Source organism: Tupaia chinensis, unplaced genomic scaffold (genome assembly GCF_000334495.1).
Source record: "Tupaia chinensis unplaced genomic scaffold, TupChi_1.0 Scaffold000270_2, whole genome shotgun sequence".
NCBI classification, from domain to species: domain Eukaryota; kingdom Metazoa; phylum Chordata; class Mammalia; order Scandentia; family Tupaiidae; genus Tupaia; species Tupaia belangeri.
The window spans coordinates 1,074,326-1,092,122 of NW_006159751.1; the positions used below are offsets into that span (position 1 = coordinate 1,074,326).

The window sequence follows — 17,797 nt, forward strand, 5'->3', positions numbered from 1 at the left end:
TATATATATAAATGTGGATTTCTAAAATTTGAGGAGAAAAAAGTGTTGTCTAGATTGCATGTTTCCAAGCCTTTAATCTAACATTACAAAACTGGTCATTCAAAACTGGATCTTCTGATTTCTAGTTTGGAGTTTTCTAAGACTCCATGTGGTTGAGTCATATCAACCTCCTCTACTCCTATCTCTCTGATGGCTATCTTTAAGGATGAGGAAACACATTCTCATGTGTTTTAACCTCTTGTTTTGTTCTAGAGTACAGGAAGATGAAAACTAGCCTCTTACTTTCCAATATGTCATTCTGAGTCCAAAGCCATTTTGATGTTTTACATAGTGGCAGTCTGATGGCCATCTTCGTCATTAAGCATGATTAGCCATAGTGTAGACAAAATCCATAGGCAATTGACTCAAAGGGAAAATAAATAGGGTGACAATATTGACTTCATGTTTTCTCAATCCATTGCCTGATTTATTGTATGATCCACTGTCCAATCATTCCCCCCATCCCATAACTTACCAAAAAAAAAAAAAGAGTCTCTTACGGCAGAAGAGCATTAAATAAATTAGAAAAGGCACTCTGGTCCTGATGATACTTTCCACACTTGAATATAGAAAAGGAATCATCTCTATGAAGTTTGAGATGCAGGCTAAGAAAGGCCTGTTAACCTCTTTCCCCACAACAAGAGTGTCAGTTTATTTTCACTTTCTAGGAATATGCTGTTGCATACTGGATACGTAAGGGAATGCCTGCTGAGAAGATCATCATGGGCATCCCCACGTATGGACATTCCTTCACATTGGCCTCTGCAGAAACTTCTCTGGGGGCCCCTGCCTCTGGTCCTGGAGCTGCTGGTCCCATCACCAAGTCTTCAGGCTTCCTGGCTTATTATGAGGTACCTGGAGCCTCCTCATGTATTCAGCTACGTGCCGTATCTGGGTAGGAAGTCCAGCTTCAGTCTGGCAATAATACAGTAACTCATTGAGTGTCGCGAAGGTAGATGTATCCAGTACCACTGTGATATGTAAGAAATGCTCCTACTCCTGTCTTGGGGAGGGGGTCAGGGAACACTTCCTGGGGGAAGTGAAATAAGTTGAACTCTTGAAGAGGAGATGGAGCTAGCCAGGAATAGGGATGTGTAGAGAAGGATATGGGAGTTTGCAAAAGGGCAATTTCCCCAGGTTGTTGACTTGGACAGCTAAGTGGAAGAGAAAAGACAGTAGAGGAAGTAGAGTGAGTATTGGTACTGAATATGAGATCAATTTCAGAATCCTGAGTTCGAAGAGCCTGTGGGACATCCAGTTGCCTATGGGATATACAGAAAACAAGTGAACAATTAGGTATATGGATTTGGATCATAGAAGGTAGTATGAACTAGAGATGTAGATTTTAAAATCACCAGATAAAGATGGGTTTGAAGACAAAGCAGATTGTGAGAAGTGAATAGGGCCCAAGACAAACCCAAGGACCTATGTACCTGATGGGACTGGTTCCAGAGCCTACTGATTAAGAGAAGCCAGATCCAATATGACTGACTATGGTTCAAGTTCCAACCGTGAAGGCTTTAAAAACACTCCAAGCATGTGTACATGTGTGTCCCAAATCCCAACAGGATGGATAAATAGAGGAAAAGGGATTGCAATGTGCTTTCTCCCTCTTTCTTTGTCTCTCCCTCTCTGGAGAAATCATGTGCCATCTGGCAATTAGGAAAAAAGAAAGAAAAAAGAAAGAAAGAAAGAAAGAAAGAAAGAAAGAAAGAAAGAAAGAAAGAAAGAAAGAAAGAAAGAAAGAGAGAGAAACTAACCAATGATAGAAGGGGTGATCCCAGAACAGAGCATATTGGGAATGGGAAGGGACAGAGGGAGAGTAGTGGGATTGAGCAGGAATAAGCTACAAGATGGGGAATGATGGTGATGGTCATCACAATACTTCACATTTATAGAGCAATTTTGCTGTTTGTTTTCAAAAAATATCGTTCACATACATTAGTTCATTAAGTCTTAATGCTATCGTAGGATAAATATGTAGAAGACATTAGTATAATTATGTGCATTTCACAAATGAATAAATGAGAAAATGTATTGGTCACTGCTGGGATCTGATCTAGAACTCAAGTATTTTCTGATTTCTAGCTGCTTATGCTTCCTCCTGGTGAAGCCTTAACATGAACAGTTTATGTTAAGTTCATGTTGGACCATCCATTCTGTATTATGGATTGGGTAAATTCTCATTGTTTGAGCCCTAAAATAAAAGTTTTGATATTTTTGTCAAGCCCCTAGTAACTCATCTGCCCTGTCTACCTCATTAAAGTTCAAGAATAGCCCATTATGACCCTCTTGTTTCCCTTTCTTCTGCCAGGTCTGTCAATTCCTGCAAGGAGCCAAGATCACAAGGCTTCAGGATCAACAAGTTCCTTTTGCAGTCAAGGGGAACCAGTGGGTGGGGTATGACGATGTGGAGAGTATAGAGACTAAGGTAGGTAGGAAAGAGATTTTTGGATGGGAGCGGGAGGGATACTCCTTTTAGTGGGAATGGGAATATGTGGCAAAATACTCAATTTTGAAAGAGAGGAGCTTCTGGAGACCCAGACTCTAGGATCAGATCCAGGGGCCTCTGTAGCCCAAGCCCTTAGTGACTCTAAGCCACACCTGTGAGCACCTGTGTTGTAGGCAGGAAAGATGAAAGGATGCAAGAAAGGATTGAGAATAAGTGAGGAAGTAACAAGTGGAGAGAAGAGTTGAGAAAGAAGAAGAGAGAGGGAATAAAGGAGACATCTGTTTCTGTATAGAGCGATTATTTACCTTTCTACCTTGTCAATTATACCAGGACAAACTGTTCAGTCTGTCTCATGGATTACCTGATTAGGAGGCTTCAGATTTCTGAGCCTACCAGTTCTTAGACATTGACTTATGTTGTTTGTCTTCCAGGTTTAGGGCAGGAAGGAGGTATAAGTACAATTGACAATCCCAGGCCATTTGTCTTGCTAAGGGCTTCTTAATTTTCATAGCCTCCAAAAATGCAGTGACCCCACAAGCCAAAACAGAAGGTTATAAATCATGGGTGGCCCTTTCTTTTTCTCCCTGAGCAATATTTCCCTTCAGGAACTCTCTAACTCCAAGAAAATCATTAAATCTAGAGCCGCATTCTCAACTCAAATCTTCATTTGAACCTGATTTAGTTATGGGCATTTAAGGTCCTCTCCTAATCTACATATGTCCCTCTGCACCTCCCACAGGTTCAGTTTCTAAAGAATTTAAACCTAGGCGGGGCCATGATCTGGTCTATTGACCTGGATGACTTCACTGGCAAATCCTGCAATCAAGGCCCCTACCCGCTTGTCCAAGCTGTCAAGAAAAACCTTGGCTCCCTGTGAAGGTAATAGAGTTTGGGGCTGGAGCTGGGAGTGGGCAGAGAGTTGTACAGAGCTGGAAACAGAAGACCAAGGGAGATCATCATTACCTATTTGGACAGATCCTTCCTTATGCTCCTCTGTATCTTCTGCCATGTTTTCTTGTTGATTAGGCTGATTCTGTCAGTTAGATAGCCTTCCCATAGTCTTTTTTTTTTTTTTTTTTTTTTTTTATTTACATTTTTTTCTTTATTTACATTCATTCACTGTACATCATTATAGCATACAAAATGAGATTTTTCCATTGAGAATACACTGTATATTGGCTCAATCAAGCACATCAACATGTTATTGTCAACAAATCATTTTCCATTTCTTGTTTTCTGTATATTTTGCCTTTTTCCCCATTCTTGATTCCCTATCTCACCCTCTGCCATCTCCCACCCTCCTCCCACACTGTGTCTGGTATCTATTGGTGCTTTCTATGCCTCCCCCATTTTATTGTTTCACTAAATATCTTAATAAATCTAAATATTTTCAACAGCAAGCACAGCTGATATGTACATATCCATGAACACAAGTCTGACTTTAGGCATAAACCTCAGTGAATAGAATGAACATACTATAAAGTAGCACCTAACTAGGGCTATATAGCTTAACTGCAGTCATCAAATAGGTATTTCTAATGCCTTTTTTTTTTCTTCTGAAATTTTTTTTATTAATTTACATTCATCCCCTGAGCATCATCACAACATTCTAAATGTGATTTCCCATCTAGAATGTACTGTATAGTGGCTTAGTAATGCATGTTCTCATCCATAATATTCCATTTCTACTTTCATATATATGTTTTTTTACCCCATGTCTAGCCCTCTGCCCTATTCCACTCTCTTATTACACTATCTCTGCTGTCTACAGTTGTCTTCAATCCCTTTTCCCCCAACATTTCGTTGGTCACACAATATCATAAGTAATCTAACTACTTTCAATAGCAAGATCAGCCGATGGTTTCAAGAAAAGCAGTTTTGAACTGGTAAGGATATTTCTTTGAAACTTAAAGCCTAGAAACAGGTTAGTATTCTGTTCAAATAGTAGGAACATGAATCTATTGATAGCTGAAGACAGGACAAAAATCCTTAAAACCGGACAACAAAGCTTAGAAGAAAAGCAGCAATATTTTAGTCAAGTCGTAGAATACTGTTTCATCAGTTCAGTCTCATGTACTTAATCTTTCTTCTGTATCTGTTGAGGTTCGATGTTCCAGATTGAAATCTGGGATGTAATACTCAACTCCAGCTTTTGGCCCTACAATTAAGTTGCCCATTTTCTTAGTTTCTGAACTCTTATTTCTGTGTGTCTGCATTTAATTTTACTGACATAGCACTCCCTTAAGAACTTCTTGGAGATCCGGTCTGGTGCTGGTAAATTCTTTCAGGTTTTGTTTATCTGGGAAAGTTCGTGTCTTTTCTTCCCAAATGAACGATAACCTTGCTGGGTACAGAATTCTCGGTTGAAATTGCTTTTCCCTTAATACTTTGAATACATTTTCCCATTCTCTCCTCGCTCTCATTGTTTCCGATGAGAGGTCTGCCGTTAGTCTGATGGGATACCCTTTGTAGGTAACTTGCCTTTTTTCTCTTGCCAGTCTTAGTATCTTGTCTTTGTCTGTGGTTTTGGTCAATCTGGCTATAATGTGTCTTGGAGAAGATCTTCTTGGGTTGATTCTATTTGGGGTCCTCTGTATTTCTTGGGACTGAATCTTTGAGTGCCTCTCCAGGTTTGGAAAATTTTCTTGTAAGATTTCATGGAATAGATTATCAATGCCCTTATGAGTCTCTTCACCTTCTGGGATGCCTATTATCCGGATGTTTGGACGTTTGATGGTATCTAGTACTTCTCGCATATTATTCTCAAATTTTTGGGCCATTTTCTCAGTCTTCGCGGTGGATTTTTCTAGGCCAACCATTTTCTCTTCTACATTAGAGATTCTATTTTCTGTATGATCTAGTCTGCTTTTAATACTTTCAAGGGAGATTTTGACTTCTTGTATTATAGCCTTCATCTCTAACAGTTCCATCTGATTCTTTTGTAAAGTGTGAAATTCCTCTTTTAGATCTAGCATGAATTTCCTCACCTCCTGGAACTCTTCAACTCCTTTCTCCTTCCTCTTCAGCAGTTCCTTGTCTCTCTTCTCTTCCATCTCTGTTAGCTTTGCCATTATGAATGTTCTGAATTCTTTATCAGACATTTCCATGATTTCCATTGAACTGTGTGTGGATAAAGAGGAGCTATCCTTTTCCCTTGTGGGAGAGGTATTTTCCTGCTTCCCCATATTTCTTGTGGTCCTGCAGCGATTTCTAGTCATCTGGTGGATGGTCGGTTTCTTCCCAAACACGCGAGTTTTGGATGCTGGAGGCCCAGTTATCAGTGGGACATCTTCCTTTCTCCCCAAATGGCTAGATCACAGGAGCCATGGAGCTGTCTGCCTCTTGAAGAAGGGCTGTTCACGCGAGTTTTGGATGCTGGAGGCCCAGTTATCAGTGGGACATCTTCCTTTCTCCCCAAATGGCTAGATCACAGGAGCCATGGAGCTGTCTGCCTCTTGAAGAAGGGCTGTTCACGCGAGTTTTGGATGCTGGAGGCCCAGTTATCAGTGGGACATCTTCCTTTCTCCCCAAATGGCTAGATCACAGGAGCCATGGAGCTGTCTGCCTCTTGAAGAAGGGCTGTTCACGCGAGTTTTGGATGCTGGAGGCCCAGTTATCAGTGGGACATCTTCCTTTCTCCCCAAATGGCTAGATCACAGGAGCCATGGAGCTGTCTGCCTCTTGAAGAAGGGCTGTTCACGCGAGTTTTGGATGCTGGAGGCCCAGTTATCAGTGGGACATCTTCCTTTCTCCCCAAATGGCTAGATCACAGGAGCCATGGAGCTGTCTGCCTCTTGAAGAAGGGCTGTTCACGCGAGTTTTGGATGCTGGAGGCCCAGTTATCAGTGGGACATCTTCCTTTCTCCCCAAATGGCTAGATCACAGGAGCCATGGAGCTGTCTGCCTCTTGAAGAAGGGCTGTTCACGCGAGTTTTGGATGCTGGAGGCCCAGTTATCAGTGGGACATCTTCCTTTCTCCCCAAATGGCTAGATCACAGGAGCCATGGAGCTGTCTGCCTCTTGAAGAAGGGCTGTTCACGCGAGTTTTGGATGCTGGAGGCCCAGTTATCAGTGGGACATCTTCCTTTCTCCCCAAATGGCTAGATCACAGGAGCCATGGAGCTGTCTGCCTCTTGAAGAAGGGCTGTTCACGCGAGTTTTGGATGCTGGAGGCCCAGTTATCAGTGGGACATCTTCCTTTCTCCCCAAATGGCTAGATCACAGGAGCCATGGAGCTGTCTGCCTCTTGAAGAAGGGCTGTTCACGCGAGTTTTGGATGCTGGAGGCCCAGTTATCAGTGGGACATCTTCCTTTCTCCCCAAATGGCTAGATCACAGGAGCCATGGAGCTGTCTGCCTCTTGAAGAAGGGCTGTTCACGCGAGTTTTGGATGCTGGAGGCCCAGTTATCAGTGGGACATCTTCCTTTCTCCCCAAATGGCTAGATCACAGGAGCCATGGAGCTGTCTGCCTCTTGAAGAAGGGCTGTTCACGCGAGTTTTGGATGCTGGAGGCCCAGTTATCAGTGGGACATCTTCCTTTCTCCCCAAATGGCTAGATCACAGGAGCCATGGAGCTGTCTGCCTCTTGAAGAAGGGCTGTTCACGCGAGTTTTGGATGCTGGAGGCCCAGTTATCAGTGGGACATCTTCCTTTCTCCCCAAATGGCTAGATCACAGGAGCCATGGAGCTGTCTGCCTCTTGAAGAAGGGCTGTTCACGCGAGTTTTGGATGCTGGAGGCCCAGTTATCAGTGGGACATCTTCCTTTCTCCCCAAATGGCTAGATCACAGGAGCCATGGAGCTGTCTGCCTCTTGAAGAAGGGCTGTTCACGCGAGTTTTGGATGCTGGAGGCCCAGTTATCAGTGGGACATCTTCCTTTCTCCCCAAATGGCTAGATCACAGGAGCCATGGAGCTGTCTGCCTCTTGAAGAAGGGCTGTTCACGCGAGTTTTGGATGCTGGAGGCCCAGTTATCAGTGGGACATCTTCCTTTCTCCCCAAATGGCTAGATCACAGGAGCCATGGAGCTGTCTGCCTCTTGAAGAAGGGCTGTTCACGCGAGTTTTGGATGCTGGAGGCCCAGTTATCAGTGGGACATCTTCCTTTCTCCCCAAATGGCTAGATCACAGGAGCCATGGAGCTGTCTGCCTCTTGAAGAAGGGCTGTTCACGCGAGTTTTGGATGCTGGAGGCCCAGTTATCAGTGGGACATCTTCCTTTCTCCCCAAATGGCTAGATCACAGGAGCCATGGAGCTGTCTGCCTCTTGAAGAAGGGCTGTTCACGCGAGTTTTGGATGCTGGAGGCCCAGTTATCAGTGGGACATCTTCCTTTCTCCCCAAATGGCTAGATCACAGGAGCCATGGAGCTGTCTGCCTCTTGAAGAAGGGCTGTTCACGCGAGTTTTGGATGCTGGAGGCCCAGTTATCAGTGGGACATCTTCCTTTCTCCCCAAATGGCTAGATCACAGGAGCCATGGAGCTGTCTGCCTCTTGAAGAAGGGCTGTTCACGCGAGTTTTGGATGCTGGAGGCCCAGTTATCAGTGGGACATCTTCCTTTCTCCCCAAATGGCTAGATCACAGGAGCCATGGAGCTGTCTGCCTCTTGAAGAAGGGCTGTTCACGCGAGTTTTGGATGCTGGAGGCCCAGTTATCAGTGGGACATCTTCCTTTCTCCCCAAATGGCTAGATCACAGGAGCCATGGAGCTGTCTGCCTCTTGAAGAAGGGCTGTTCACGCGAGTTTTGGATGCTGGAGGCCCAGTTATCAGTGGGACATCTTCCTTTCTCCCCAAATGGCTAGATCACAGGAGCCATGGAGCTGTCTGCCTCTTGAAGAAGGGCTGTTCACGCGAGTTTTGGATGCTGGAGGCCCAGTTATCAGTGGGACATCTTCCTTTCTCCCCAAATGGCTAGATCACAGGAGCCATGGAGCTGTCTGCCTCTTGAAGAAGGGCTGTTCACGCGAGTTTTGGATGCTGGAGGCCCAGTTATCAGTGGGACATCTTCCTTTCTCCCCAAATGGCTAGATCACAGGAGCCATGGAGCTGTCTGCCTCTTGAAGAAGGGCTGTTCACGCGAGTTTTGGATGCTGGAGGCCCAGTTATCAGTGGGACATCTTCCTTTCTCCCCAAATGGCTAGATCACAGGAGCCATGGAGCTGTCTGCCTCTTGAAGAAGGGCTGTTCACGCGAGTTTTGGATGCTGGAGGCCCAGTTATCAGTGGGACATCTTCCTTTCTCCCCAAATGGCTAGATCACAGGAGCCATGGAGCTGTCTGCCTCTTGAAGAAGGGCTGTTCACGCGAGTTTTGGATGCTGGAGGCCCAGTTATCAGTGGGACATCTTCCTTTCTCCCCAAATGGCTAGATCACAGGAGCCATGGAGCTGTCTGCCTCTTGAAGAAGGGCTGTTCACGCGAGTTTTGGATGCTGGAGGCCCAGTTATCAGTGGGACATCTTCCTTTCTCCCCAAATGGCTAGATCACAGGAGCCATGGAGCTGTCTGCCTCTTGAAGAAGGGCTGTTCACGCGAGTTTTGGATGCTGGAGGCCCAGTTATCAGTGGGACATCTTCCTTTCTCCCCAAATGGCTAGATCACAGGAGCCATGGAGCTGTCTGCCTCTTGAAGAAGGGCTGTTCACGCGAGTTTTGGATGCTGGAGGCCCAGTTATCAGTGGGACATCTTCCTTTCTCCCCAAATGGCTAGATCACAGGAGCCATGGAGCTGTCTGCCTCTTGAAGAAGGGCTGTTCACGCGAGTTTTGGATGCTGGAGGCCCAGTTATCAGTGGGACATCTTCCTTTCTCCCCAAATGGCTAGATCACAGGAGCCATGGAGCTGTCTGCCTCTTGAAGAAGGGCTGTTCACGCGAGTTTTGGATGCTGGAGGCCCAGTTATCAGTGGGACATCTTCCTTTCTCCCCAAATGGCTAGATCACAGGAGCCATGGAGCTGTCTGCCTCTTGAAGAAGGGCTGTTCACGCGAGTTTTGGATGCTGGAGGCCCAGTTATCAGTGGGACATCTTCCTTTCTCCCCAAATGGCTAGATCACAGGAGCCATGGAGCTGTCTGCCTCTTGAAGAAGGGCTGTTCACGCGAGTTTTGGATGCTGGAGGCCCAGTTATCAGTGGGACATCTTCCTTTCTCCCCAAATGGCTAGATCACAGGAGCCATGGAGCTGTCTGCCTCTTGAAGAAGGGCTGTTCACGCGAGTTTTGGATGCTGGAGGCCCAGTTATCAGTGGGACATCTTCCTTTCTCCCCAAATGGCTAGATCACAGGAGCCATGGAGCTGTCTGCCTCTTGAAGAAGGGCTGTTCACGCGAGTTTTGGATGCTGGAGGCCCAGTTATCAGTGGGACATCTTCCTTTCTCCCCAAATGGCTAGATCACAGGAGCCATGGAGCTGTCTGCCTCTTGAAGAAGGGCTGTTCACGCGAGTTTTGGATGCTGGAGGCCCAGTTATCAGTGGGACATCTTCCTTTCTCCCCAAATGGCTAGATCACAGGAGCCATGGAGCTGTCTGCCTCTTGAAGAAGGGCTGTTCACGCGAGTTTTGGATGCTGGAGGCCCAGTTATCAGTGGGACATCTTCCTTTCTCCCCAAATGGCTAGATCACAGGAGCCATGGAGCTGTCTGCCTCTTGAAGAAGGGCTGTTCACGCGAGTTTTGGATGCTGGAGGCCCAGTTATCAGTGGGACATCTTCCTTTCTCCCCAAATGGCTAGATCACAGGAGCCATGGAGCTGTCTGCCTCTTGAAGAAGGGCTGTTCACGCGAGTTTTGGATGCTGGAGGCCCAGTTATCAGTGGGACATCTTCCTTTCTCCCCAAATGGCTAGATCACAGGAGCCATGGAGCTGTCTGCCTCTTGAAGAAGGGCTGTTCACGCGAGTTTTGGATGCTGGAGGCCCAGTTATCAGTGGGACATCTTCCTTTCTCCCCAAATGGCTAGATCACAGGAGCCATGGAGCTGTCTGCCTCTTGAAGAAGGGCTGTTCACGCGAGTTTTGGATGCTGGAGGCCCAGTTATCAGTGGGACATCTTCCTTTCTCCCCAAATGGCTAGATCACAGGAGCCATGGAGCTGTCTGCCTCTTGAAGAAGGGCTGTTCACGCGAGTTTTGGATGCTGGAGGCCCAGTTATCAGTGGGACATCTTCCTTTCTTCCCAAATGGCTAGATCACAGGAGCCATGGAGCTGGCTGCCTCTTGAAGAAGGGCTGTTCTGGGAGCGCCTTCCCATAGTCTTAACATTAAAATAATTTTAGTTGCCAATTATTGAGCAGTGTGAGCTAAGGACTTTCTTTTCCATGTATAAGGATTGCAAATACTCCCAAGTTGATTCACAATTCTTGGTTACAAAAACATCAGTCTATTTTAATTTTCTATATCAAGATAAATCTGATTCAATGCCTTCAGCTCATTGGACTGGTAAGAAACACAATCTCTCTCATTATTTAGTGCTCCCTCCCCCAACTCCCACAGTTGATCTGACTTATTCTAGACATTTGTGAGATCTCATGATCATTGTTGATAGGCTCTTGCCCAAGTCTTCTTTGAGCTGAAGGTCAGCAGTGACTTTGCTGCTATTCCTTGTCTGGGTCCCACGTCCCCTCTGTGCATTTTATACTGTAAATTAAGACCATTGCTGACCAACTATTCATGAGAGTCATCAGATCTAGGGCAGGGGATGGAAGACTAGGGAACTGGGCTTACTGGAGACAGACAACTGAAGAGAATCAACCATGCTATCCTGCAGAAGGCCCCAGAACTTTGAGGCTTCCTGGCTAGAACCTTCCAGTTCTGAGCATGATGGTTTAATAACTCCATTCAGGTCTCATATGATTGAGTTGGGCTTTAAAAAGTTCTTCCTTTTGTTTTCAGGCTTACTTACAGCAGAATAAGCAAGATGACCCTGCCACCTGCTTCCTCTCCAGGAATTTTCCTGTAGGATTTCCCTCACCGTGATGCCTCCAGATCTCTCTTTTCCAAGCTTTCCCTGAATTTCTCAGCCCTTAGATAGGGTCTGCCTTTGTTTTTGTATAGTTATTGACTTACTGCCCTGAAGCACAATAAAAAAATCATATTGTTCCAGTAAATATAGCCTCATTTGTACAATCCTGGACACAGGGCTATTAGGCTGCCTGCTCCTTCTATGGGGGTGGGGGCAGGGTTAGGGTACAAATGAGGGCCTGCATATCAAATGATAAAATATTTAAAAGGGAAAACTGGGGCTGCAAGTGGCATAGTGGTTGACCACAGTTCAAGTCCCAGACTCAAAGACTTGAAACTTACATGAGGCACATGTCTGTGCATGCCCAAGGTCCCAAGAGGAGAATGGAGGAGAAGGGATTGTGATGTGGCCATCCCCCTGGGAGGGCAATTTCTCACTTTCTCTCTCTCTCTTTAGTGAGTGCACATGTCCTATGGCAAAAAGTCTTTCTTTAAAAAAACAAACTAACATACTAACACACTAACATAAATATGATTTACGAGCCTACATTAACAAATATGATTTCAAAACAACCTAGAGGGGGAACCAGCAGTTAGCATAATGGCTATGTCGCTGGACTCCCACGTAGTCGACCACGGTTCGTGTCCCGGACCCGGTGGCTTAAAACTCACGCCGGGCGCGTGTGCGTGCGTGCCCAAGATCCCGAGAGGAGAATGGAGGAGAAGGGATTGCGGCGTGACCATCCCTCCTGGGGGGTGATTTCTTGCTTTCTGTCTCTATGTCTCTCTCTGTCTGTCTGGCGAGCGCACACGCCCTACAGTGAAAATCTCTCCAAAAAAAAAAAAAAAAAAAACAACCTAGAGGAACAGACTATAATTTAGAATTCTCAGATGCTTCAGAATTCCACACCAGAATGTGGTAGCATGTGCACTCAACTCCCAGCACACAGGCAACTCCTTTCTCTTCCCACCTTTGGCTCTTGCAGAGCAGGGGCCTCATGTGCATACTTGTAGACATCTCAAGATCTGCATCTAAGATTTGTCCATGGCCCACTTTCATCTCCTAATACACACACACACACACACACACACACACGGAACCTCTGGTATGCTCCACCGTCAATGATACTAGACCCAGGGATAGAGTTTGTGTGGACCCTGAAAGTGGGCACAGGCTACGGGGTCTATTTGGGCAGGAGTCCTAGATATCTGGGTTATGGTGAGAGGAGGAGGAATGTGAGCTCCAAGTAGATGTGCCCTAGCTTTACAGGCTCCTCACCTCATGGGTGCTTCTGAAAGAGAATCAGAATGGAGCCCTATAAAGCAAAAGTCAGCAAACTATTACCCCTGAATCAAACCCAGTCTACTACCTGTTTTCAGAAATAAAATTCTATTATCTATCATCTGTGGTTGCTTTCTCTCTTCAACGTAGAGTTGAGAAGTTGTGGCAAAGACTGCATAGGTCTATAAAACCTAAAATATTATCTTGCCCTTTACGGAGAAGTTTGCCAACCTTTTCCCTAAACCATAGTGCCCATAGCAGGGACCTCTATGACTGTGAAGGACTAAGGCTGTTTTTGTACTCAAACACCTTAATTTTAGGGAAAAAAAAAATGAGCCCCCCCTTACTTTTCTTTCAATCATTTCTTTCTAGAAAAAAATATTTTGTTCCAACCCTCGTATACCACTTTTATGCACATATTTAATCCTCGTGATTTGTGAGGTAGGTCATATTTAGCCCCATTTTTACATAAACTAATGAGCTCAGGATGGTAAGACAATAGGTGGTGACTCAATTGAACCTCAGAGTGTGGCAGGCCCATAATTCCTGTGGAGGATAGGATAGGCTGACTGTGTGATCCAAAGGCAAATAAGGGTGGGAATACAGATGCTCCTTGACTTACAGTGGGATAACATCTTGATAAATGTATGTAAATTGAAAGTAACCTACATTGAAAATGCTTTTAATACATCTAACCTACTGAACATTATGGCCTAGCTTACCTTGAACATGCTGATATGGAGCTGGGAGGTGGCATGGTGCTTAAGACACTGGACTCCCACATGGCCCACCATGACTTGAGTCCCAGAACTGGTGATTTGCTTTGTCACTTTCCTTCCTGATCTCTCTCTGGTCAAATTAAAATAATAATAACAATAACTTAAATAAATATTTCTTTTAAAAACATGCTGAGGACATTTAAATTAGACTATAATTCGGCAAAATCATCTAAACAAAGCTTACTTCATAATAAGTAGCTCATGTAATTTACTGAATACTGTACTGAAAACGACAAATAGAATGGGTGTATGGGTACTCAAAATACCATCGCTACTTAATACATATCATTTCACACCACCACAAAATCAAAAAATTTTAAGTTGAACCATCATGAGTCAGGGACTGTCAGTACTAGGAGACTTTTTTACTAGGAGATTGCTTTGAATATCCCATTATGACTGAAATAATACCAGATCTTGTACTAACGAATGAGTGTAGCAATCTCTGATGAATACTGGGGAAATTAAGCCCCCACGGACCCCTAAATCCTGCCGCACTGCTCAGATCTTCCTACCACAAAGTAGACATTGCTTGGGGAATCTCTCTGGCTTTCTAAACCTGGGTCAATCCTTTGCTTCTTTTGATAATCCAGGTTTTGAGAAACAGAAGGGCAGAGTAATTACAATTACAGTCTGGAGTCAGATTTCCTGGGTTCACCCTGGCTTTGTCACTAACCTACTGGCTGTATGACCTCAGGTCAGTTATTAATCTTCTCTGTGCCTCAGTTTTCTCACCTGTGAAAGGGACAGGTTCAGCCACAGGGAATATGTTGCTAGGAGGCTGCTGCTGAGAGGCTGAGGCCACATGGGGGGCCCAGATCCAGTTTCCAGCCCAACCTAATCAGATCAGGCATGATGATATACCTATAATCCTGGCTAGTTGAAAGGCTGGGACAGGAGCATCCTGACATGATGAGACCCTATCAAAAATCTCTCTCTGAAATAAATAAATACACTTTAAAATGGGGATAATAAAAGTACATTTCTCCTTGTAATATGACAGTTTGAGTAAGCTAATATTTGTAAAGCATTTTGACCAGTGTTTGACACGTTGCAAATCTTGTCTATGGTCACTGTTGTTAAAAGTAAAAATCAAAAACCAAAATATTGTAGCAAAATAAATGTAATAGAATTTATTTCAGAAAAAAAAAAAGAAAAGACTCATGAGTGAGGCAGCATTCAGAACCAAAAGATATTCAGAGAACTCTGCTCTGCAGTGTAGGTGATGGATATTTAGACAGAACAGGGAGTAAAGTACAGAAATAACTTCATTGGTGACAGCCAAGAGTTTGCCTTATTTGAGCATGGTCTAATCAATTGGCTACCTGTGATTAACTGAAACTTGGCTCTTATCATTGGCTGAGATCTGGCTATCTGTTACCAAAAATATACACCTGAATTAAGATTTAGCTTGTTTACATACTAAATTTGATTGCAGTTCATTATGCAGAAACTCAAAAGTAGGGAGACAGCCTCAAGGCAAATTTAATCGAACCCACTACACAGCTGTTGAAATGGGCACAAGATGAAGTAGAGACAGCTGTCCAACACATTTGCCTTGGCCTTGCATGGAGCCTAAGAGCCTATTAAGGAGTCATACCTTGGGCCCCAATCTCTGAACTCTGTGGAACCATCTCATATCTGCTGTGAGAAGAGAACCATTTACTTTGCAAACATTCGGGAAAAGATGAAAGAGATCAAGGCTTCTTGTTTGGCTGGGTTTGGACGGGGACCTAGTTCACCTTTTTTTTTCCTCCTTTTTCTTCCCCAGACAACCCTTTTGAGGAGATCATTGAAGACAGAGTTTTATGTCATTGAGAAACCATATCTTAAGAGTTGCAAAGGGAGGGCTGAAGCAATAGGCCATAAGAACCCTGGCCCCAGAGTCCAGTTGTCTCTGCCTGGTTCACAGCTTTGCTATTTCTAGGTTTGGCAACTTACTTAGTAGTCTTCCTGTGCCTAAGTTTTCCTAATCTGTAAAATAGATGATAATAACATTTGTCTCAAGAGGTGGTTTTGAGGATTAAATGAATTAATACATGTGAAGACCCTGGTGCATTGTGAGTGCTGGGTGAATTTTAGCTGTTATTATTTTCAATACTTCAATTTTGTTGTAATTACCCAATGCCTCTAGCTCTTGGTAGTCTTCCAACATTTAGATAGAGGTTAATCTAAGCCGAGAGACTGAGCAGGATGGGGATGACTGTGGGTAGTCATCCTGGGAGTGCCATCAGCCCCGTTCCTATGGCTCTAGGAACCCTTCCTGTATTATTTGTGAACCCAAATTGCTTTTAATGGCTCTAAGCTCAAAGTTTCTAAACATCTTTAAGATCAGCGTCTTTCATAAAATCTTGAAAAACATACCTAGTAGATATCCAAGCAGAAGACACCTCCATGTGATGGAAGCACAGCCAGCAGCACCATCCTCTCCTAAATTGGGTTTTAACTAGGCTGCATGGGTGCTCTGGGGCTGGTGTCAATGCTAAAGGTAAAAGCAGGCCTGTCTTGGAAACCTTTGGCTTCTGAGATTGAGGAATCCTTAGGCAGAGTCTAGAAAACCTATGATATGGCATTATTGTGAGCTTCCTATAGGTGGCATCTCTTTCTGTATGGGTAGTAAGGCTGGGAATAGAGTGGAAGGAGGCAGGTCCTAAAATATTGTAATTTTCATTTTCAACCCATGGGCATTTGCAACTGTTTTTTTTTCTGCTATTCATGGTTCCCTGGGACTTTGTACCCATTCTTGCTGCTTCCCCCTTTGGAGTCAAAGTGTAATTAGAAATGTCTATCCTGGGACCAGCAGTTAGAGTAATGGCTATGTCGCTGGACTCCCACATAGTCGACCATGGTTCGCGTCCTGGACCCGGTGGCTTAAAACTCACGCTGGGCGTGTGTGCGTACGTGCCCAAGATCCTGACAGGAGAATGGAGAGAAGGGATTACGGCGTGGCTATCCCCCCTGGGGGGTGATTTCTCGCTTCCTGTCTCTGTGTCTCTTTCTATCTGTCTGGCAAGTGCATGCGCCCTATGGCAAAAACCTCTCCAAAAAAAAAGAAATGTCTATCCCATGTGAATTTCCTCTATTCTCCATAAACCAGGCAATCTTCAAATAAAAAGAAGCAATCTTGGAAAATGGTGTTTTCTCACTCCAAACTTGATGAAAATTCACAAACTTATAACCACTGCCCACTTATTCCTATAGTAGAATCAAGGAGTTGTACCCAGGCAGGGGCCACCCACTGCTGTCTCCTGGCAACAGAGCCCAGTCAAGTGATTGCTTGACTCCTTTGTCCACACTTTGTCACTAGAATCCAGCTGGGTTTTTTTGACATGCAGGGCCTACTCTAACCTGTAATGACTTTTGGCACCCTAGGTCAGCCTTATATGTGTGCCAGATATGCCATTTTCCTAAATGTACCTTCAGTCAACAGCCTTTTAAAACTGTTCTCACGGAATCTCCATTGTGTCCTTGGGTTGATTACCCGAGATGGAAAACACAGATAAGATTCAGAGACTGAAGGGGAGCTGTGTGCAACCCCTACCCCTGACCTCACATTTTCCCTGCTAAAGGGAGCCAGGTGCAGGGTGGGAGGGACTGCAATGCTTCCTATAAAAAGCTGTTGAGTACTCATTTAGAATAGCAACTTGCATTTAAGACTTTCCATCAAAATGGCCAAATTGCTGATTCTTACTGGTAAGTCTTTCCAAGGCAAGCTGAATTGACCTTTCAGAGGAACTGCTTTTTCCCCTCCATTCACCCTCTGATCTCTGCCCCATTCCCAGGCCCAAATTTCCTCCTTCCTCTCTTGCAGCCAACTTGGGTTTGTAAGATAGTGGAAAAGAAAGGAGGGACCCACTGAACACCTGAGGTCCTCATATGGGAGGGAAAGTAGATAACTCTGCAGACCAGGATACCACCATTCCCCCATATAAAATAATAGAAAACTTGGACCACCCCATCCTTTGTCAATGTTCTGTGATTCCTCAGTCCAGCCACACATCAGGAGCTCAATGCATATACTTCATCAAGGAGTAATCAACTACAAGGAGCAATGATCAGAAACAATTAATGAGGCAGATGCTTTTCTGAATGTAGTAATCTGGGAGAGGTATGAGGAGGCTGGGAGGGAGGGAGAAAAGGCCTTACAGAGTTAACACTGTTCCCCAAGAGCTAACTTGTTCCTCAGAGAGAATGACTAAAGTGGAAGAAGCCAGTGAGAGTGATCACTAGGTCAGCACAATAGTGCAGACTGGATGTGGTTGAGAGATTGGAAGAGAATGAAATGTAGAAGTGTAAAATT

At 44.7% G+C, this 17,797-nt stretch overlaps 2 protein-coding genes across 2 annotated transcripts in view; both read left to right on the forward strand.

The window, feature by feature from the left end:
- Window positions 1–11,545, forward strand: part of CHI3L2 (chitinase 3 like 2) — a 32,939-nt gene extending 21,394 nt beyond the window's left edge. The window contains exons 8-11 of the mRNA XM_006149581.2: window positions 708–890; window positions 2,354–2,470; window positions 3,231–3,370; window positions 11,368–11,545. Of these exons, the coding sequence (XP_006149643.1) occupies window positions 708–890; window positions 2,354–2,470; window positions 3,231–3,368 (438 nt within the window). The 3' untranslated portion in view covers window positions 3,369–3,370; window positions 11,368–11,545. The remainder of the gene's footprint in view (window positions 1–707; window positions 891–2,353; window positions 2,471–3,230; window positions 3,371–11,367) is intronic.
- A 5,620-nt stretch (window positions 11,546–17,165) lies between these two features.
- LOC102468438 (acidic mammalian chitinase-like) overlaps window positions 17,166–17,797 on the forward strand; it is a 9,885-nt gene continuing 9,253 nt past the window's right edge. Inside the window, exon 1 of the mRNA XM_006149580.1 lies at window positions 17,166–17,190. Coding sequence (XP_006149642.1) covers window positions 17,166–17,190 — 25 coding nt within the window. The remainder of the gene's footprint in view (window positions 17,191–17,797) is intronic.